The sequence below is a fragment of the Carcharodon carcharias genome, chromosome 17 (genome assembly GCF_017639515.1).
Source record: "Carcharodon carcharias isolate sCarCar2 chromosome 17, sCarCar2.pri, whole genome shotgun sequence".
NCBI lineage: Eukaryota > Metazoa > Chordata > Chondrichthyes > Lamniformes > Lamnidae > Carcharodon > Carcharodon carcharias.
Genome location: NC_054483.1, coordinates 3,648,213 through 3,671,558, shown reverse-complemented (window position 1 = coordinate 3,671,558; position 23,346 = coordinate 3,648,213). Strand labels below are relative to the sequence as shown.

The 23,346-nt window shown below is 43.5% G+C and overlaps 1 protein-coding gene across 1 annotated transcript; it reads right to left on the bottom strand.

The window, feature by feature from the left end:
• Positions 1-773: 773 nt before the first annotated feature.
• Positions 774-21,781, bottom strand: LOC121289988 (vesicle-associated membrane protein 8-like). The gene is made up of 3 exons (XM_041210082.1): positions 21,580-21,781; positions 13,182-13,334; positions 774-1,166 (listed from the first exon to the last, which is right to left on the bottom strand). Exons 1-3 carry the CDS (start codon positions 21,592-21,594, stop codon positions 1,023-1,025), a joined length of 312 nt encoding a protein of 103 aa, XP_041066016.1. The 5' UTR covers positions 21,595-21,781; the 3' UTR covers positions 774-1,022.
• Between the last annotated feature and the right edge of the window lie 1,565 nt (positions 21,782-23,346).

Genomic DNA, 23,346 nt, shown 5'->3' with positions numbered 1-23,346 from the left:
ATCTTCTCCCTCCTTATTTCTTTTTTAGTTGTCCTCTGTTGGTCTTTGTAGGCTTCCCAATCCCCTGGTTTCCCACTGCTCTTCGCCACATTGTATGCTTTCTCTTTAGCTTTTATGCTGTCCCTGACTTTCCTTGTCAGCCATGGTTGCCTCGTCCTCCCTTTAGTATGCTTCTTCTTCCTAGGGATGAATTTTTGCTGTGTCTCCCAAATTACTCCCAGAAACTCCTGCCATTGCTGTTCCACTGTCTTTCCTGCTAGGCTCATCTCCCAGTCAATTCTGGCCAGCTCCTCCCTCATGCCTCTGTAGTTGCCTTAATTCACTGTAATACCGTAACATCTGATTCCAGCTTTTTCCTCTCAAATTGCAGGATAAATTCTATCATATTATGGTCACTTCTTCCTAAGGGTTCCTTCACCGTAAGCTCCCTTATCAAATCTGCCTCATTACACATCACTAAATCTAGAATTGCCTGTTCCCTAGTGGCTCCACCACAAGCTGTTCCAAAAAGCCATCTCGTAGACATTCCACAAATTCCTTTTCTTGGGATCCACTACCAACCTGATTTTCCCAGTCTACCTGCATATTGAAATCCCCCATGCCTTTCTTACACACCTTTTCTATCTCCTGCTGTTTCTTGTGCCCCACATCCTGACTACTGTTCGGAGGCCTGTACGTAACTCCCATTATGGATTTTTTACCTTTGCGATTCCTCAACTCTAACTGTCCTGGATGAGCATAAAATTCAGAGAAAAAATAGGAACAGATATTTCTTACGTTTCCAGCCCTTTACCTAATATTTTATTGAGTCAACATTTACACCAGTAAGTTTTTTACAAGGGATTTTGCAGGGTTGTGTACAGCAAGGGGGTGGCTCTGAAAAAATATACAGTACAAAATCAACAGTAAAACCAAGAGCGCATTTCCATCATGACAGCAGGGCATAAACTGGCCAGAAAGAATAAAAATCTTTGTTACACAACAAACTAAGACCATGGTGAAGTGTACAAAGGCTCTTGCTGTTAGGTTGGAATGACTTTTGTTGCAAAAAGGATGATCAGAATCAGGATAATGAGAACAACAACGACTAGTAAGATGATCATTTTTGTATTCTTCCACCAGTACTTCCTTGCCACTTTCTGGGAGGTGGTTTTGAAGTGTTCTGACTGCAAGAGAACATGTAAATAATATAATCAGTAATGGCTGCATTTAAATGGTGATCCATCACTTTAATATAGAAGCAAAATACTGCAGATGCTGGAAATCTGAAACAAAAACAGAAAATGCTGGAAAAACTCAGCAGGTCTCGCAGCATCTGTGGATAGAGAAACACTTTCTCACAGCCCTTCACACAATTAATTACTTAAATGCACTGCAGATTGTTATGTAGACAAATGCTGCAATCATTCGTTGTGGTTTTGGCGGAGGGAGAAATATTCCAGAGTCTTGACAGCACAGAAAGAGGCCATTTGGTCCATCAAGGCCATGTTGGTTCTCTGTAGAGCAATCCAGTCAGTTCCAACTCCCCCCCCCACCACCACCACCTCCCCAGCCCTGCAAGTTCATTTCCCTCAAGTTTCCATCCAATTTCCTTTTGAAATCATTCTCCATTTCCATCACCCTCATAGTGAGCAGGTTCCAGGTTGCTGCATTAAAAAAGTGCTTCCTCACACCCCCCAGCTGTATCTCTTGCCCAAAACTCCCCCAGTCTCTGCACCATCAGCCAATGGGAACAGATTTTTTTTTTTGTCTACCTTATCCAAACCTGTCAGAATCTTGTCCACCTCTATCAAATCTCCCCTCAATCTCCTTTGCTCCAAAGAGAACAACCCCAGCTTCTCCAACCTAACCTTGTAGCTAAAACCCCTCATCCCTGGAACCATTCTGGTAAATCTCCTCCTCACCCTCTCAAGGACCCTCACATCCTTCCTAAAGTGTGGTGACCAGAACTGGACACAATAGTTGTGTCCTAAGTACAGATTTACAATTTGCTTTTGGACTCAGTGTTGGTCAGGATATTGGGAGAACTCTTTGCTCTTCTTCAGATGGTGATGATCGTCCACCGGAATCACCAGAATAGGCAGAAGGAACTTCAGTTTACCACTCAACTGAAGACTAGTGCTTCTAACAGGGGCAATCACCACAACACTCACTCCCTCTACCAGTGGCTGCAGCATGTACCATCTACAAAATGCTCTGAAGCAACTTGCCAAGGCTCCTTCAGCAGCACTTCCCAAACACGTGACCTCTACTGCCTGGAAGGGCAAGTGCAGTAGATAAAAACAAAAAACTGCGGAAGCTGGAAATCCAAAACAAAAACAGAATTACCTGGAAAAACTCAGCAGGTCTGGCAGCATCGGCGGAGAAGAAAAGAGTTGACGTTTCGAGTCCTCATGACCCTTCAGCAGAACTGAGTGGATCTTAGGAAAGGGGTGAAATATAAACTGGTTTAAGGTGGGGTGGGGGTGGGGGGCGGGGTTGGTTTGGGTTGGGGGAGAGAAGTGGAGGGGGGTGGTGTGGTTGTAGGGACAAACAAGCAGTGATCGGAGCAGATAATCAAAAGATGTCACAGACAACAGAACAAAAGAACACAGAGGTGTTGAAGGTGGTGATATTATCTAAACAAATGTACTAATTAAGAATGGATGGTAGGGCACTCAAGGTACAGCTCTAGTGGGGGTGGGGTGGAAAGGCTAGCAGGGCATAAAAAATTTAAAAATAATGGAAATAGGTGGGAAAAAAAAATCTATATAATTTAATGGAAAAAACAAAAGGAAGGGGGAAGAAACAGAAAGGGGGTGGGGATGGAGGAGGGAGTTCAAGATCTAAAGTTGTTGAATTCAATATTCAGTCCAGAAGGCTGTAAACTGCCTAGTCGGAAGATGAGGTGCTGTTCCTCCAGTTTGCGTTGGGCTTCACTGGAACAATGCAGCAAGCCAAGGACAGACATGTGGGCAAGAGAGCAGGGTGGAGTGTTAAAATGGCAAGCGACAGGGAGGTTTGTGTCATTCTTGCGGACAGACCGCAGGTGTTCTGCAAAGCGGTCGCCCAGTTTACATTTGGTCTCTCCAATGTAGAGGAGACCACATTGGGAGCAACGAATGCAGTAGACGAAGTTGGGGGAAATGCAAGTGAAATGCTGCTTCACTTGAAAGGAGTGTTTGGGCCCTTGGACGGTGAGGAGAGTGGAAGTGAAGGGGCAGGTGTTGCATCTTTTGCGTGGGCATGGGGTGGTGCCATAGGAGGGGGTTGAGGAGTAGGGGGTGATGGAGGAGTGGACCAGGGTTTCCCAGAGGGAACGATCCCTACAGAATGCCGATAGGGGGGGGTGAAGGGAAGATGTGTTTGGTGGTGGCATCATGCTGGAGTTGGCGGAAATGGCGGAGGATGATCCTTTGAATGCGGAGGCTGGTGGGGTGATAAGTGAGGACAAGGGAGACCCTATCATGTTTCTGGGAGGGAGGAGAAGGCGTGAGGGCGGATGCGCGGGAGATGGGCTGGACACGGTTGAGGGCCCTGTCAACGACCGTGGGTGGAAAACCTCGGTTAAGGAAGAAGGAAGACATGTCAGAGGAACTGTTTTTGAAGGTAGCATCATCGGAACAGATGCGACGGAGGCAAAGGAACTGAGAGAATGGGATGGAGTCCTTACAGGAAGCGGGGTGTGAGGAGCTGTAGTCGAGGTAGCTGTGGGAGTCGGTGGGTTTGTAATGGATATTGGTGGACAGTCTATCACCAGAGATTGAGACAGAGAGGTCAAGGAAGGGAAGGGAAGTGTCAGAGATGGATCACGTGAAAATGATGGAGGGGTGGAGATTGGAAGCAAAATTAATAAATTTTTCCAAGTCCCGACGAGAGCATGAAGCGGCACCGAAGTGATCATCGATGTACCGGAGAAAGCGTTGTGGAAGGGGGCCAGAGTAGGACTGGAACAAGGAATGTTCCACATACCCCATAAAGAGACAGGCATAGCTGGGGCCCATGCGGGTACCCATAGCCACACCTTTTATTTGGAGGAAGTGAGAGGAGTTGTATGTGGAACATTCCTTGTTCCAGTCCTACACCGGCCCCCTTCCACAACTCTTTCTCCAGTACATCGATGATTACTTCGATGCCGCTTCATGCTCTCGTCGGGAATTGGAAAAATTTATTAATTTTGCTTCCAATCTCCACCCCTCCATCATTTTCACGTGATCCATCTCTGACACTTCCCTTCCCTTCCTTGACCTCTCTGTCTCAATCTCTGGTGATAGACTGTCCACCAATATCCATTACAAACCCACCGACTCCCACAGCTACCTCGACTACAGCTCCTCACACCCCGCTTCCTGTAAGGACTCCATCCCATTCTCTCAGTTCCTTCGCCTCCGTCGCATCTGTTCCAATGATGCTACCTTCAAAAACAGTTCCTCTGACATGTCCTCCTTCTTCCTTAACCGAGCTTTTCCACCACGGTCGTTGACAGGGCCCTCAACCATATCCGGCCCATCTCCTGCGCATCCGCCCTCATGCCTTCTCCTCCCTCCCAGAAACATGATAGGGTCCACCTTGTCCTCAATTATCACCCCACCAGCCTCCGCATTCAAAGGTTCATCCTCCGCCATTTCTGCCAACTCCAGCATGATGCCACCACCAAACACATCTTCCCTTCACCCCTCCTGGCGGCATTCTGTAGGGATCGTTCCCTCCAGGACACCCTGGTCCACTCCTCCATCACTCCCTACTCCTCAACCCCCTCCTATGGCACCTCCCCATGCCCACGCAAAAGATGCAACACCTGCCCCTTCACTTCCTCTTTCTTCACCGTCCAAGGGCCCAAACACTCCTTTCAAGTGAAGCAGCATTTCACTTGCATTTCCCCCAACTTAGTCTACTGCATTCGTTGCTCCCAATGTGGTCTCCTCTACATTGGAGAGACCAAACGTAAATTGGGCGACCGCTTTGCAGAACACCTGCGGTCTGTCCGCAAGAATGACCCAAACCTCCCTGTCGCTTGCCATTTCAACACTCCACCCTGCTCTCTTGCCCACATGTCTGTCCTTGGCTTGCTGCATTGTTCCAGTGAAGCCCAACGCAAACTGGAGGAACAACACCTCATCTTCCAACTAGGCACTTTACAGCCTTCCGGACTGAATATTGAATTCAACAACTTTAGATCTTGAACTCCCTGCTCCATCCCCGCCCCCTTTCTGTTTCTTCCCCCTTCCTTTTGTTTTTTCCAATAAATTATATAGATTTTTCTTTTCCCACCTATTTCCATTATTTTTAAATCTTTTATGCCCTGCTAGTCTTTCCACCCCACCCCCACTAGAGCTGTACCTTGAGTGCCCTACCATCCATTCTTAATTAGCACATTCATGTAGATATCACCACCTTCAACGTCTCTGTGTTCTTTTCTTCTTTTGCCTATGACATCTTTTGATTATCTGCTCCTATCACTGCTTGCTTGTCCCTACAACCACACCACCACCCCCCACCACTTCTACATCCCCCCCCCAACCTTAAACCAGCTTATATTTCACCCCTCTCAGTTCTGCTGAAGGGTCATGAGGACTCGAAACGTCAACTCTTTTCTTCTCCGCAAGTGCAGTAGATGCATGGGAGCACAGGTAACTGCAAGTTCCTCTCCAAGCCACACACTATCCTGCTTTGGAACTATATCAATGTTCCTTCCTGTCTCTGAGTCAAAATCCTGGAATGCTTTAACAGTATGGTGTTTATAGCTACACCACACGGACTGCAAGAAGGCAGCACACCACCACCTTCACAGGGACAATCAGGGGTGAATGCTGGCCTTACAAATGATGCCCACACTCCATGAATGAATGAAAAAACTACACTAGAGTCAAGTTATATACTCAAGACATGGTGTTCAACATTAGAACTTTCTGACAAAGATCAGAGTGCTATCAATTAAGTTTAGCTGTACACTGATTAAACCAGAAGAGGGAAACCAGAAACAATTGGGTAAAACATTAGAGCTAAAGGATAGGTTAGGGTGTGTGGCCTAAATAAATGCTCCTTATATGAAGCATGGAGTATAAAGAACAAATTGAATGAATTGCAGGCGCAAGTTTAATTTGGAGGTTATGACATGGTAATCATTACTAAGACATGTTGCAAGACAGTCTCTGTGAACTAAATATACCAGGTTATATGGTCTACAGGAAAGATAGGGAAAATGGTAGAGGAGGAGGTATAGCCTTAGTGCTTAAGAATGAAATCAATGACAAGAGAGAATGTAAAGAGAGGTAAACAGGCAGTGTAGACTTTAAAGGTAGAATCAAGAAATAGAAAAGGATTGATGTTTTTGAAGTTGTGTATAGGTCTCCTATTAATGGTATGTTAATTATATTGTTAAGATACACAGTGAAGGACGTTATTTAATGGAGTACCGAGAGCACTTATAAAGAGAGACTGCTGGGACATAGGGGTATTAGGTGGGAAACAGCCATGTGTAATGCTGCATTCTGTAAATAAAATTATCATCAGTGTCTAGTTTCCAGTGGCTTGGGATAAAATTAACACCCCTGGTAGCAGCTGTGAAATGTAGCTTGTATACAAGCATAGACATTGGCAAACATGTAGCAAAGGCAGGGTGGTTATTATGGAGATGTTTACTTTCATTTAGATTGTGACAAGTAGACGAGTACATGTCAGAAAGGAAAGGAATTTCTTGAGTGTGACTGGGATAATTTTCTGCAATAGTATGTCCTGGAACCAACAAAGGAACATGCCAGCTAAGATTTATTAATGAATAATGAGCCAGATTTAGTGTGTGAATCTCGAATCAATTCAATTTTGACACAATTGAGTTCAAAGTAGTGTTCGAAAGGGGGAGACACAAAAGAGCCACTAAAGTCCTAGATGTGGGTAAGGTTGACTTCAGCAGAAAGAAATAGAGACTGTCCACAGTAAACTGGACAGCTCTATTAACGAGTAACAGGAAGGCAGATCAGTGGGAAGTGTTTAAAAGAGAATTTAATATGACATAGAATCAGTTTATACCCCTAAACCAAGAGCTTCACTTGCCAAAAAAGAAAACCATGGACATCTGAAGAAATAAAACAAACCAGAAAGAAAAACCATCCAAAAATGTTTTAGAAAAGCACTGATCCTGGCCAATGGGAAAGACACAAAGAACAACAAAGGATGAGAAAATAGATTGATAAGACCTCCAAAGAGGGAGCATAAGAAGAAACTTGCAAGGTATAGCAAAGTGATCACAAACATTTCACAATTATATGAAGTAAAAGTTGGTGGTCAGGAGCAATATGGACCCCTTGAAACTGATAACAGTGATATTGTCAATGAAACTTAGGGATAATTACTTTTTGTGTCAGTTGTTACAAAAGATGAAGAGGTCAGCATGCTGGAAACCTAGGAAACTATTATTAGCATTTGCTTGATAGTGCAGTATTTCAATATTGCTGAAATGTTGCCAAAGCTTTTCGATTTGCACTCGTCAGGACAAACGCAAGAATGCCAAATTTCAAACAATCACAACAATTTCTACTACAGGAGAAAAGGCTGCTGATTGGTTGGCAAGTTGACATTGATTGGCCGAGGCGTTGCCATGGAGAAAGGAATGGGAAACAGTGGGCTCCCAAGCTCCTGAGTAATTCAAAAAAGGTGGAAGACTTGAAAATATTCCTTTTGTCTGTAGCTAACGGATCCCTGTGTATGAATGTATCACTTCAAGCAAGCTTAAATGAGTCACGTTACGAGCTCGACTGATCATCTTAAATTGGTTGTTTGTGTAGCTCTCGTGCACTCTATTATTATTATTGAATCAGGTGCAGGGGCTCTGCAAAATTAAATAAGCAAATGACAGCAATGAAGAAAATACTGGCACTGAGTGACAATTCTCCAGGACCACATGGTTTCCATCCCAATAGGTGAGAATATTGGAGATGTCCTAACTATAATCTTTCAATGTTCTCTTGATCCAGGAGCCATTCCTTTAGATCAGAAAATTAAACATGCCACTTCGATATTTGAGAAAGGTAGGAAAGGGAAAGCAGGGAATCATTGTCCAGTTAGCCTATCGTCTGTTGTCAGGGAGTTACTGGAGTCTATAATTAAGAATAGGGTGACTGAACATTTTGCAAATGATCAGAGAAAGCCAGCATGGATTTGGAAAGGGTAGGTCATGCCTGATGACCCTACTGAATTCTTTGAAGAGGTGACTAAAGTAGTGAACAGGGGAATGTCTATGCTTGGTATTTGTATGGACTTCCAGAAAGCAGTTGATAAGGTCCCTCATATGAGATTTAAGTAAAATTGAAACCCCTGAAACTGAAGGCAAATCATTGACCTAGTTAGGAAATTGGCTGAGTGGCAGGAGACAGAGTGGGGATAATTGGTAGGTTGTGTCTAGTGGTCCAGCAAGGATCAGTGTTGGAGCTGTAACTGTTTACCTTTAATCTATTAATGACTTAGAGATATGGTAGAAAGCCACATGTCCAAGTTTGCCAGTGATGATATTCTGCATTGTAAGCAGTGTAGCTGGAAGCATAAAATTACAAAGTGGCATTGATAGATTACGGTGAAAAGGCAAATAGATTTCAATGTGAGGTTATCCACTTTGGACCTAAAATGGATAGAACAGGGTACTTTCTAAATGGTGAAAAGTGAGATATGGTGGAAGTCCAGAGATTCCAGGTACATAGGTCATTAAAATGCCATGAGCTGGTACAGAAACTAATCAAAAAGGCTAATGGAAGGCTGACCTTTATAACTAGAGGACTAGAATGCATGGGGATAGAAGTCATGTTTCAGCTATACAAAGCCCTGGTTAGACCATAACAAAAACAGAATTACCTGGTAATTCTGTTATTGTTTTGGATTTCCAGCATCCGCAGTTTTTTTGTTTTTATCCCTGGTTAGACCATACCTGGTGTTACTATGAGCAGTTCTGGGCACCACAACTTTGAAATGATATATTGGCCTTGGAGAGAGTGTAGTGTAAGCTTACCAGAATGCTACATGGAGTCTAAGCGTGAAATTATGAGAAATTTGGCAAACTAAGGTTATATTTCCTGAAATTTAGAAGGTTAAAGGATGATTTGATTGAAGCTCTCGACATATTAAGGGGAACAGATGGGGTAGATAGAGATAAACTATTTCCACTGGTTGGGGAGTTCTAGGACTAGGAGGCACAGTCTAAAAATTAGAGCCAGCCTTTCAGGAGTGAAATTAGGAAACACTTCAACACACAAAGGGTGGTAGAAATTTGGAACTCTCTTCCACAAACAGCTAGATCGATTATTCATTTTAAATCTGAAATTGATAGACTTTTGTTAATGAAAGGTATGAAAAGATATTGATGGTGGAATGGGTGGACAAATGGGAGGTGAAATTTAATGCAGAGAAGTGTGAAGTGATTACTTTTAGTAGAAAGAATGTGGAGGGACAATACAAAACAAAGGGTACAATTAGAAAGGTGTTCAGGAGCAGAGGAACCTTGGTATATTTGTGTTTAAATCAGTGAAGTTGGCAGGGCAGGTTGAGAGAGCGGTTAAAAAGCATACAGCATCCTAGGTTTCATTAATAGGGGCATAGGGTACAAAAGCAAGGAAGTTATTGTCAACCCTATGTAAAACACTGGTTCTGCCTCAGCTGAAGTATTGCTTCCAATTCTGGGCACCACACTTTAGGTAGGATGTGAAGGCATTAGAGAGGGTGCAGAAAAGATTCATGAGAATGGTTACAGGGATGAGGAATTTCAGTTATGTAGATAGATTGGAGAAGTTGGGACTGTTCTCCTTGGAGAAAAGAAGGTTGAGAGGAGATTTGATAGAGGTGTTCAAAATCATGAGGGGTCTGGACAGAGTAGATAGGGAGAAACTGTTCCCATTGGTGGAAGAATCGAGAACAAGAGGGCCCAGATATAAAATAATTGACAAAAGAAGCAATGGTGACATGAGGAGAAACTTTTTTTACAGAGCGAGTGGTTAGAATCTGGAATGCGCTGCCTGAGAGTGTGGTGGAGGCAAGTTTAATCAAGGCACTCAAGAGGGAATTGGATTGTTATCTGAAAAGGAAGAATGTGCAGGGTTATGGGGAGAAGGGGAATGGCACTAAGTGCATTGCCTCTTCAGAGAGTCAGCACAGACACGATGGGCTGAATGGCCTCCTTCTGTGCTGTAACCATTCTGTGATTATGGGGCAAAGGTGGGTAAATGGAGTTAGGTCACAGACCAGCCATGATCACATTGAGGGGATAAATAGCCTCCTCTTGTTAAAATGGTCCTATATTTTAATAAGCTGGCACAATCAGGCTGGGGTAAGATTACAGTCACCTTGATGCAGATCAAAGCTCCCCATATATAATAAATAAGATGTGACAAGCAAGTTTGAATGTCAAGCCCAGGATAGTACCTCAAACGGTTAGAATCTGAACTAGGGGCCATTGGTTAGACTCCTTATTTGAGATGAGATATGCAATCCTATAATAAAAATGGGAATTAAAGCCTAATACAGCCTGTCTTTCAATGCATGTCTCTACCTATTTTGTGTGTTGGCACCAATATAGTGTTATAATAATTGTACTTGACTCAGTACGTATCTAGGAGAAAGCCATCAGCCCTTCAAGCTGGTTCCACTATTTAGTTAGATCATGGCTGATCTGTTCCACAAGCCAGTTAATCCACTTTTCATCCATATCCCTTGGTATCCTTCCTTAACAGAAGGATGCACTTACCTGTGGCTAGCTAAGAAAGTTAGGGATGGTATCAGTTTGAAAGGAAAGATGTACAATTGCTGCAAAGACTAATGGCAGGTCAGAAGATTGGGAAAATTTTAGAAACCAATTAATGATGACTGAAAATATAAAGAGGGAGAAATTGAAGTAGGAGAGAAAAATAACAAGAAATATAAAAACAGGCAGTAAAAGCTTCTACAAGTATATAAAGAGGAAAAGAGTAGCTAAAGTGAACATAGGTCTCTTAGAGGATGAGACTTGGGAATTAATAATGGGAAACAAGGAAATGATTGTCCACTTTGGCAGGAGGACTAGAGAAGCAAAATATTATTTAAATGGAGAGACTGCAGAATGCTGCAGTACAGAGGGATCTGGGCTTTCTTGTTCATGAATCACAAAGTTATTATGCAAGTACAGCAAGTAATCAGAGAAGCAAATGGAATGTTGGCCTTTATTGCAAAGGGGACGGAGAATAAAACTGGGTAAGTCTTCCTGTAACTGTACAGTGCATCAGTGAGAGCACTAGAGTACTGTGTACAGTTTTGGTCCCTTTACTTAAAGTGGGATATACTTGCATTGGAAGCAGTTCAGGTAAGGTTCACTAGGCTGATTCCTGGGATGAAGGGGTTGTCTTATGAAGAAAGGTTGAGTAGGTTGGGTCTATACTCATTGAAATTTAGAAGAAAGAGAGATGATATTATGGAAGCATATAAGATTCTGAAGGGGCTTGATAAGATAAATGCTGGTAGGATGTTTCCCCTCTTGGGGGAATCCAGAACTAGGTGGCACAGTTTAAAAATAAAGGGTTTAAAATTAAGACTGAGATGAGGAGAAATTTTTCCTCTCAGAGGGTTGTTAATCTTTGGAATTCTCTTCCAAAGACAGCAGGGGTTGATTGAAAATATTCAAGGCTGAGTTAGACAGATACAAGGGAGGCAAAGGTTATAGGGCGGACAGGCAGGAGGTAAGGCCACAATCAGATCTGCTATTTTATTGAATGGCGGAGCAGGGTCAATGGGAGGATTGGCCCACTCCTGTTCCTATTTTTTATGATCTTATTGATAAAAAATCTGTCAATCTCAGTCTTCAGCATTCACATTCTTATGAGGAAGGGTATTTCAGATTTCCATAACCTTTATGTAAAAGATTTCACTTTTAAATGGCCTTGCTCCGAATTTAAGTTATGGCCCTCTTGTTTTGGATTCCCACATACTTTAACCTTCTATTTTATGCTTCTTGTTTTATGCTCTTAATTACTTCCCCCCATTTGCCACATCCTTGTATCTATCACGACTTCAGCCCAGTGTTATCCAGCTCAGATTGAGTTGTTCACACACAGCTAAAGTTTAGAAGGACACAATTTCGAGTGGTGCACAGTTCAAATGGTCTCAGTAACATCGGAGCAGCATTGGCCGAGGCCACTTGTGGGGAAGTCACATACAGCAGTGGCTCCCACTCCTCAATGTTGACAGTGAAAGGCAGCAAGAGGGGACAAATGGGGTCATCATTTAATCTCTCTTTTTTCCTGAAAACCAGACTCCACACGGGAGTGTGATTCCAATGGCACTGAGCACCCTTGTCCATGTAACCATGCTTTGTGAGCTGAGACAATGAGTATGAACAAAATAAGAACATAAGAACTAGGGACAGGAGAGAACCATACGGCCCCTTGAGTCTGCTCCGCATGCAGCACGATCATGGCTGATCTTCTGCCTCAACTCCCACCTGCTCCCCATATTCCTTGATTCCCTGAGAGAATCTGTCTCTCTCAGCCTTAAATATATTCAATGATGGAGCATCCACAACCATCTGGGTAGAAAATTCCAAAGATTCACAACCCTTTGAGTGAAGAAATTTCTCCTCATCTGAGACCTAAATGATCAGCCCCTTATCCTGAGATTGTGCCCCCATGTTCTAGATTCCCAGACAGTGCCTACCCTGTCAAGCCCCTCCTGAATCTTGTATGTCTTAACCAGATTGTCTCTCATTCTTCTAAACTCCCGAGCATATAGACCCAATTTAGTCACCCTCTCACCCTCTCGTCCCAGGGGCCAATCCAGTAAACCTTTGATGTACTGCTTCCAAGGCAAGTATATCTTTCCTTAGCAATGGAGATCAAAACTGTGCATAGTATTCCAGATGTGGTCTCACCAAATCACAAAACAATTGCAGCAAAACTTCTTTATTGTACTCTAATCTCCTTGCAATAAAGGCCAACATGTCACTAGCCTTTCTAATTGCTTATTGTACCAAGATACTGGACTTTGAAGTTCATCATAGCCTAGCTCTATTTTGACCACACTGCATGTCCACACAAGACATGGGGCAGGAGTTTTGGTTCACTTGACTGAGATCAGCAAAGTCAACAGAACCCAGGGTTCAAACTTAAGATTTTTCCGCTCGCAAAGCTCTCACTCATTTTACCAAGTGTGTCAAGACGGGGGCATCTAAGTCTGTTTAATAATCACCAGCTTACACTGGCTTGTAAATCCTCGGTCTTGTTCATCAGGTCGTCCAACTTCTCTCCGCGAGCCAGGATGCGGTCGACATTCTCAGACATGATGGTCTTCACTCCTTCCACATCACTCTGAAGGGTCCTGACTCGGTGCTCCTTCACTCGGTCTTCCTCCTAGGAAGAGAGCACGTTTACGGTTAACAGAGCAGATAATGGTCAACTGAGCAAGGAACAGTCACAACACAGAGATGGGCTTAAAATGACCATCTTCACTGTCATACTGTGGTTAAGTACACCTCCTGGTCCCTACCATTTCAGTCCCCCATGTTAATACTTTTCATCTGAGTTTCTCCTGTTGACGATTTTAAAAGCTTTACACCTTATAAAAGCTCCACAGGATCAGATTAGAATGCAGCAACGTCAGAGGAAAGTGCCCCTAGGCAACCATCCTCAGGCTTTCCAATTCACCATCAGATACCACAGGATGTAACACTGCTTTCAGCGTGGAAACTGGAACAGCAACTTGCCTTTTAACGTGAAATTTCCCAAGGTGCTTTAGAGCAGAAAAGCTACGTGTAGTGTTCAAGTGTTGTGTGTTTGATTATGTGAGTCTGGTAACTAATCCATGCTCACTGTGCTTGATTGATAAGACTGGGTGTTCACTCAGAAGAAAGTAAACAACAGGCTGAAGCTACTAAGCTGGAAACATGGGAATAGGCTTTTAAAGCTCTGTATAAAATTCTTTAAATAAAGTTTTTGCACACTTAGAAACTAGTGTCATCTCTGCATTGCTCTGTGGAAAATCAAATATATAAAATACACAAAAGGATAAATGAGAATCTTTGTCAAAGAGGTGCCATGGCTTTTAGCAAATGTCTTAAAGGAAAGACTTGCCTTTATATTGCACTTTTCACTTCGATGTCTCGAAGCACATCACAGCCAATTAAATACTTATGGAAGTATGGTCACTGCAGTTATGTAGGAAATGCAGCAGCCAATTTGCACACAGCAAGCTCCCACAGACAGCAATGAAATAATGACCTGGTCATCTGTTTTTTGAGATGTTAATTGAAGGGGAAACATTGGCCAGGACACTGGGGAGAACTCCCCTGCTCTACTTTGAAATAGTTCCATGAGATCTTTGACTTCCCCCTGAGCAGGAAGATGGGGCCTCAGATTAACTTCTCATCCACAGGACGGCACCTCTGACAGGGCAGCTCTGCCTCAGTACTGCACCGGTCAGCCTTAGTTCTTGTGCACAAGAACTGGAATGGGACTTGGAACCCTGAGCCTTGGGCTTAGAGGGGAGAGTCTTACCAACAGAGCCGCAGATCATAGCAAAGGAGGAGAGGGAAATAGAGAGGTGGAGCATTTTATGGAGGGAAGTGCATGGCCATCGATGGTGGGGGAAAGGGTGGGAATGATGAACAAGAGGCCAGAGGCAGAGGAATGGCAGATTCAGGGGAGTGGAATTTTGGGGCTGGAGGAGGTTACAGAGATGAGGAAAGGGACTGGACCTGAAGGGATTTAAACATGTGTTAATCATTTTAAATTTGAGGCACTGGGGAAGGGACTGGGAACCAATGATTATCAGCATGGCGGGAACCGCTGAGTGAACGCAACTTCGTGTGGATAGCAGAGTTTTGGATGCACTGAATCTTGCAGAAGGTGGAGTTACAGCCAGGAATAGTCAAGGCGCGATGCACCTGAATTCTGGAGGACAGTTTTAACAGCCAATGGGCTGAGGTAGGGATGAGCGATCTTAAGGTGGTAAAGCAGGCTCAATGGACTGAATGGCCTACTCCTGCTCCTATTTCTTATGAAGTAGGGTCCAATCCCCTCACCATTGGTTCATTGTTGTTTTGAAGGCAAACATGGAAGCCAATTTGTGCACAGCCAGCTTCCATACACAGCAATAGCATGAATGACCAAATAATCTGAGGTTTTTTTGTATGGTGTGTATTGAGGGAAGGATGTTGGCCAAGAATCTGAGAGAATTCCTTTGCTCTTCTCTGAATAATGCCACAAGTTCTTTGACACCCATCTGAACACCAGTCAGGTGATGAAATGTCCACCACCGTTTTGGGTACTGTGGGTTAGTCTAAGATGTATAACCGGCTCAACAAGAAATTGGCTTCTATCTACCCCAGGCAACACACACAGCATACCATTGATGGAGGAAGATTATCAGGGGGATTCCAGTCTTCTGCTTGCCTCAGTAAAGCAGCTTACTTTATAATATGCCAAGCAGGATTGTAAGCAGTCCTCCAATTGCTTTAACCAAGGTTTGATATAAGAGTATAACTTTACTTCACAATTCTATCCCTCTAGAAATAATTCCCAGTGCTCGGTTTGCACTTTTTGTGACCATAATAACCTGCGTCACTACTTTTATTAATTTATGTGTTTGTACTCTCAGATCCCCTTTCTCCCATACCCATTTCAAGTCTTAATTTCAAAGTAACCATGATTCTGTAATGTGCAATCTCCTTAAATTTGCCAACATGTAATGCCTCTCACTTATCTATGTTGAAAAGTCTTTTGGCAGCTATATGCCCATTTTGCAAGCTTATCAATATCTTCTTGTAATTTGTTAACAAACGTCGTGAGGACAGGAGTGCGCTTGGCTGTGATGCACGCTGCAGTCGATTAGCCGGGCTCGCTTTTGAAGGATGCCATTTGGGATGAGGGGCAAGTGGAGACAAGGAGCAGCATCTTCTGGAGAGGAAGAGAACAAAAAGGGAGAGGGCTGGGTGGAGGAAATAAGTAATCAAGATCCTTTACACAACCCAGAGCAACTGAGAAGCAGACCATTATTAAGACTGCCATGGTAGACATCTCTGCTGCCTTGATCTCAAGTATCAACCCCAGCAAATTTGTGGCAGCCTTCATCCTTTGATTCCAATGCTGGCAGATGGTTGAAGCTTAATGAAGTCTGGCTTTGCACCAGAACGTGTCTCGCGCAATGTAACGGCATCGAGACACTCAGACCACGATGCTTGACTTGTTAGGAATGAGTGCATGTTTGGCAGAAGAATGGTGGTGGTGGGTCAGGGCGGTGGGGGAGAAACAGTCACCAAGCTGACCAAACAAAACACATCTTGCCCTGAGAAAGGGAGGGTAGATCTTTTCAAGAATATGTGGTGAAGTTCTTGGGATAGAAACAGTTCTATGTTCAGCCAGAGACATTTAGAATTAGAACTGCACGAGCTGTTAACATGGATCCTTTATTATTATTATTCTCATGTACCAGCAGATGGAGTCTGCTAGCAAGAGTGTAGGGTAGCTTCAAGCAAACAAAATGCACAATGCAATTTTCAATACGCTACATGCGTGCCTCATTTTTCAGACCATGACTAAATAAAGGCATCTTCAGGTGCAAGATGAGTTCATAAAAATATTCAGAAATGCTAGATTACTTGTCCCCACCTCTCACTGTCATTATTGCCCCCTCATCCCTGAGCGGTAACAGGGGCTGCAGTTCCAAAGGTGCCAGCCACTCTGTGGCCGTATCAATGGGCCATTCTTCACATGCCAGCCCAATTAGTAAGCTATTTAACCATGAAGGCAGCACAGCTGCAGCCCAAGGCCTACATGGCATGCTTGCCAGCAGGGTCACAGGATCGTGATCAGGAGCAGAAGCCTGAGATGCTAATATACACTACTCCCGTTGGCTGAAGGGTTGAGAATCAGAGGACACCAATATAAGGCAAGTGGGCAAAGGAACCAAAGGGGTCATGAGGAAAAATATTTTTCAAAAGCAGCAAGCGGCTAGGATCTGGAATGCACTTCCCGAGAATGTGGTGGAAGCTGATTCAATTGTGGCTTTTAAAAGGGAACTGGACAATTATCTGAAAAGGAAACAATTTGCAGGTCTACTGGGAAAAGGCAGGGGGAGTGGGATTAGCCAAATTGCTCTCACAGAGAGGCAGCATGGATGCCAAGTGGGCTCCTCCTGTGTTGCAACCATTCTACAATTCTATACTCCTCACTGGTTAAGAAGTACTGAGGCCTGTTGTCATACCCCAGCTGAGATCAAATCTGGATGGCTCTGTACGTTCAGAGTCATCAAGTCATTATGGCACAGGGGAGGCCATTCAGCCCATCGATTCCATATTGGCTCTCTGTTTACCCACTCATCCAACACAAAGAGCTAACCCATAGACCTTTAAAGAGTACTATAGCCTATAATACTATAGTAATGTGCTATAGCCAACATTTTCCCTTATGCAACTCAATGGTTTTTGAAGTAAAGATCACATGTTATTAAATCTTGCAAAGGAGCAGCTTGGAATTATCTGGCTGTTACAGGACTGGTTGGGTCCAGTGATTCACTGTGGCCGATCTTGGAAAATGGCATCACATTACCAAGAATAGGGAATGAGTGAAAGGAGTGTGGTTTTGCTTCCCAGTTGCAACACAAAACCCTGAATAGGCCTTTAATTCCTGGGGGTTCTGGGTTAAAACCCAGACTGATGGGGAAGGGATTTTCTAGTCTGCCATAAGGGGTGTATATAATATAGTTGGGATAGTTTCAAGGCATGGACACAATGCAAAAAGTTAACATGCTGGTACAGCAAGCAATTCCATAGGCAAATGGGATGTTAACCTTTTGATGCAAGCAGGCTGGAGCAAGTTTTGCTGCAATTATATAAGGATTTCAGTGTACAGTTTTGCTCTCCTTATCCAAGGAAGGCTACTCTTGCCTTAGAGGGGGGGGGGGTGAAAGTTTACTAGATTGATTCCTGGGATGAGAGGAGAGTAATTCCTGTGAGACGAGATTGAGTAGAATAGACATACTTCCTCCAGTGTTTAGAAAAATGAGAGGTGATATCATTGAAATGTCTAAAATTCTCAAGCAGGCTTGTCAGTGCTCTTGCCGAGAGGCTGTTTTTCTAGTCTGGAGAGCCTACATTCCGGGAGTCGACCATTTAGGACTGAGATGCGGGGAAATTTCTTCGTTCAGAGAATTAGGAATCTTTGGAATTCTTTACTCCAGAGAGCTATGGTTGCTCAATCATTAAAGTATATTCATAGACTGAGATTTTTAGACTCTAAGGATATAAAGGGATGTGAGAATAGGGCAGGAAAGAGGAGTTGATGTAGGAATTCATCCCTGATCTCACTGAATAGTGAAGCAGACTCGGAATGCCAAATGGCCTACTCCTGCTCCCAATTCTTAAACCATCTCCAGGTTAGCACTCAAAGGAACCACCAGATGGGCATTGTGGAAACATGTCACTCTGCTGGAGTTGGACACTTTGAAAACCATTGAGCCACTGCTCTGTCACTGCTGGAACATCTGCTGTGACACAAAATGACAGCCTTGGAGTCTCCAGAATAAAAGTGAGTCTGCTATCCAAGTGAATATTAATCATCTTAATCTTACACCTATTTTGCTCTCTCTTTTGCACTGGCATCTTGCTGTGTAACCATGGATACTGACTGCCCCCTTCATCCAAGTGCTCATTCGTCATCCTGGACAATGGGATTCAATGAGTGATTGAATGAAAATTTACAGAACCTATGTTTTGAATTACTTTAGGAGTGCAGTATCTGTCGGTATATTGACATATGAGGCATGGTAGGCAATCCTGATTTTAGCCTCGCCCAACATTACATAGTTTACAGGGGTCCCTCAATGGAGTGGAGGGACAGAAACTTAATCCTATACTGTGGGCATTGTATCACTGTTACCCCCAACTAGATCAGCTAGTCCCACATGAACTGGGATCAAACCTGGATCTTTTTTGCCTTGTATTTCTTCCAGTGCATTTATGTACTTGCCCTTCAGCAAGCTGTATTGTGAAGGAGGATTGCCTTGGCCCCATGGAATATATTTAGGATTTCAGTCGTGGAAAAGATACAAATTAAAGGAAATTGTAAAGAGATTGCTTCAAGTCGGAGAAAAAGATGGTGGAGGAGCAGGGAGTGGAATTCGGACGCGGGGTTTGCCATTTTGTTCTATAAAAGAATTCTGTCATTCCCTTATCCATCATAAAATATCAATGCCTATGATAGACTAAAGGAGGCACATATAGCAAGAAAAATGGCTAAAACAATGACTTGTCATCTCAAAACATTTTAAAGCCAATGAAGCACTCTTTGAAGTGTTGTCTGTCGCCGTTGTAATGTAGGAAAAGCAGCAGCCAATTTGCACACAGCAAGGTCCCAAAAATGGCATTGTGATAATGACCAGATAATCAATTTTTTGTGATGTTGATTGAAGGATAAATATTGTCCAGGACGCCAGGGAGACGTCTCCTGCTCTTCTTCAGAATAATGCCATGGGATCTTTAACAGCCACTTGAGCAGGCAGATCGGACCACAGTTTACCATCTCTTTCAAAAGACTGTAAGGAGATCTGGCACTCCCTCAGTACTGCACTGGAGTGTCAGCCTTGATTTTTGCACTCAAGCCCCAGAGTGACTTGAACCTGTGATTCAGAGGTGAGTATCCCCGTAACCTTGAGAGTTTATTTCCCTCAAGTGTCCGTCCAATTTCCTTTTGAAGTTATTGATTGTCTCTGTTTCCACCACCTTCATAGGCAGCGAGTTCCAGCTCATTCCCACTTGCTGCATAAATAAATTTTTCCTCACATCCCCCCTCCCCACCCATATCTCTTTCTGTGTCCCCCTAGTCCTTGTACCATCAGCTAAAGGAACTGCTTCTCTTTGTCTACCTTATCCAAACCTGTCAGAATCTTGTCCACCTCTATCAATCTCCTTTGCTCCAAGGAGAACAACCCCAGCTTCTCCAACCCAACCTTGTAGCTAAAACGCCTCATCCCTGGAACCACTCGGGTAAATCTCCTCCGCACCCTCTCAAGGACCCACACACCCTTCCTAAAACAATTAGATAATTGACTGAATGATCATTGAAATAGTGCCATGGCACCTTTTGCATCCAACTGAGTGAGCAGACAGGACTTTGGTTTAAAGTCTCATTTGCAAGGTGACACCTCTGACAATGCAGCACTCCTCTAAGCCCAGATCTTGTGCTCAAGTCTCTGGAGTGGGAATGTAATCATACAACTTTCTGACCCAGAGACAACCTTAGCCAATATCTTAGGTAGCAAGGTTAGAGAAGGTAATGGTCTACCAGGAGTCCTCAATCTGATCACCATCCAGTGCGAACATATCCAGATATCATCAGCACCGTATCTGGTATCAGCAATGTCGCACCAGATATCGGATATACCATTTCAAGAATCTGATTTGCTGAATCACACTATATTAAATCACAGTTTGATGTAGTCATAAAGGTGAGTTCTGTACCACTCAACATTCTCAATGAGCTAAGTTGGAACTAATTTGTTGAAGTGGGCCTATCACAGTGAGACTGTGGTGCAATACCTCAATCCTTAGACTTCTTTTGCACACCAAGTTCAGCTAATCTCCCAACAGAATTTTAAATTAAAACAGTCAGCCCCACCATCCTATTGCCCCAAGCTTGACTGGCACACGTGTAGAATCATAGAATGTTCCAGCACAGAAGGAGACCATCCAGTCTGTAATGTCTGAGCCAGTTCTCAGTAAGAGCAACTCAGCTAGTCCCACTCTGCTGCCCTCTTCCCTGTAGCCCTGCAAATCGTTCTCATAAGGTAATTATCCAATTCCTTTTTGAATACCGCAGTTGAAGCAGCCTTCACCACACTCTCAGGCAGCACATTCCAGATCCTAACCACTTGCTGCATAGAAAAGTTTTTTCTCAATTGCCACCTCTGTTTTTTTTTGTCCAATCACATTAAATCAGTGCCCTCTGGTCCTTGACCTTTGCTCAAAAGAGAGAAAAGTTTCCCCCTATCTACCCTGTCCAGATGCAATATAGGCTGACCCTCTAATACAGCACTGAGGGGATGCTGCACTGTCTGCGTGTTGTCTTTCAGGTGAAAGATTAAACTGGAGAGACAGAGAGTCTCCACATCCAGCTGAGGGCAGATATTAAATAATAGGAGCGCCGACTCCCTTCAGGGAAGCTATCATTTTTATTTTAATCATGTCACACAATGAGGTGACCTTAACTCACATCAGTCTTTAACGAAACAAGGGCGTGCCAAATTCTTTTCCACAAAGTATTAACAAATCATCAGGTGTTGTCACAGAAAATCACAGAAATAGAAACTACCGAGTTTACAGTAACAGGGAGGGTAAAAGGCTACCTATAGAGTTAAAAACCTACAGAGTGTCCGGCAAAGTGAATTGTTCAGTCAGATCCAATAAAAATGAACAATTGTACCGTCCAACTCCAGGAGACACTTTTAACTTCACTTGCTGGGGCCTCACTGTCCCCCAGTTAGAACAAAACAAATGCCGGGGATTCACCCATTGCAGGACCCGGCGCACAGAGCTGGGTAAAAGCTGTCTCAAGCAAACTTCTGATAACCAGACAAGAGGGGCAAGCTCCCAGCGCTACTTACTGCGGCTGCTGCCATGATCTGTCCCACAGGGCTATCAATCTTCGTTCGACTTTTAACTGCCGGACCTTCATGCACTTTGCTGTCCCAGCGAGTCCAGCAAAAAGTTCTCAGTGCACTTCCTGCTTCTTAAATGTCATCATCTTTTCAGACAAACTTCCTGCTTCCTTCTCAGTTACCATGTCGCAAAGACCCACCTTTGTGAGAGGCTGCAGCTGGACAGATACTAAAAGACAGGGAATGTGTGACCACTTAACCCTCTCAGCAGTGACCTGGAATCCAGCCTGTACTCAAATCAAAAGTGTTTCAAATCGCTGTGGCTGGCCTTTCCTTTTAAAGCGATAGATAATTGGGTTACTGATTTGCGATGACGATTACAAATAATAATAAGTCATGACATAGTTATAGACAACCATTCAAATAAAAATCAAGTATAAAATAATAAAAGGATTGTGAAATTATGAACATTTCGGCATACAACTAATTACAATCCATCACAAAATGCAGGTTTCCTTAAATTACAGAATAGAAATTAAAGGTCTACTGCATTCTGCATTTTGTATTAAAGTCCATAGATCAGATTGAGTTCCCTAAATTCTCAGTCATTTACATGCTATTTATGAGTTTTATAAAGTAGGGGATCAGGCTGTGTCTTCGTTCTAGATCTTATTTACAGAATGCTGTCTTTCCTCCTTATTCCCATCGCACATTTATTTTCGTGTGGTTGTGGTGAGAGAGAGAGAGAGAGAGAGGCAGTGGGAGGTGGGATTCAAGAGATTACTAGCCAATTCCAGTCCTTCAGCAAGGGAACACATATTCAGTTGTTTGTTCGTGTCAGACTAGCATTGATACGGATTAACCAGGATCAGTTTAAACACTCACTTCTGAACACTTTCAATCTTGTTCACATGCTGTTTGGTAAGTCTAGCAATCCAAACTGATGCTGGACTGTATTGGACAATCACATAACTATTAGACACAGTGAATAGGTCAGTTTGAGATATCTTATGATCCTTGGGAAGACAAAGTGTGTGAAGTCTTCCAGTTGCTCTCTGAAGCACCTCACGCACTGGGTAATTCCATTTGAGATCATTTCGAATGTAAATTCCTTTATATTGAGAAAGGAAGCTCAAGGACTTTCCTCTTCACTGTTTGCCACACATTCTGGGCATCTCTCGGAAGAAAAAAGTCAGGTGTGTGGCAGTTTTCCAAAGGCAAAGCTCCTAAGCATGTCGGCACGCATCAAGCAGAGGCAGCTTTGCTGGCTCAGGCACATTCACAAGGTGGAAGACGGTCACATAGTTAACGATTTTCTGCATGGCGAGGTAACTGGAGCCAAAAAAACCCCAGTAAAATGCCCAAAGCTTCATTTCAAGGATGCTTGTCATCATGAATGAAGGCCAAAAGCTTTGATTTTTGCACCTGGATTTACTAACCAATGATAGAGGGGAAGTGGTGATTTCACCTGTGGCTTGGTGTGTGCCACCCTGATGATTAGTGGCTACAGGAGCTTGGCAACAGTTTATGCAGATGGAATGATGCTGATGACAGGGTCCATCTCCTCTCCAGAAGTCCCACTCCATAGATACTTGAGCCAGACTGCTTCAGACTGCTTCAGTGCAGTCCTGAAAAATTGTGCTACACTGTCACCGATACCGACTTTCGGCTGAAACGTTAAACAAAGGTTTAAACCACCCCCCTCACTATAGGTAGACACGAAAGATCCCAATGCCCCATTCGAAAAAGAGTAGGAGAGCTCACCCTGGTGTC

Bases quoted from the DNA above. Each gene is read 5' to 3' on its own strand.
- LOC121289988 (XM_041210082.1), bottom strand. The intron at 1,167-13,181 runs GTAAGCTGGTGA...GTTCTCTTGCAG, and splicing joins CCGAGGATTTACAAGCCAGT to TCAGAACACTTCAAAACCAC.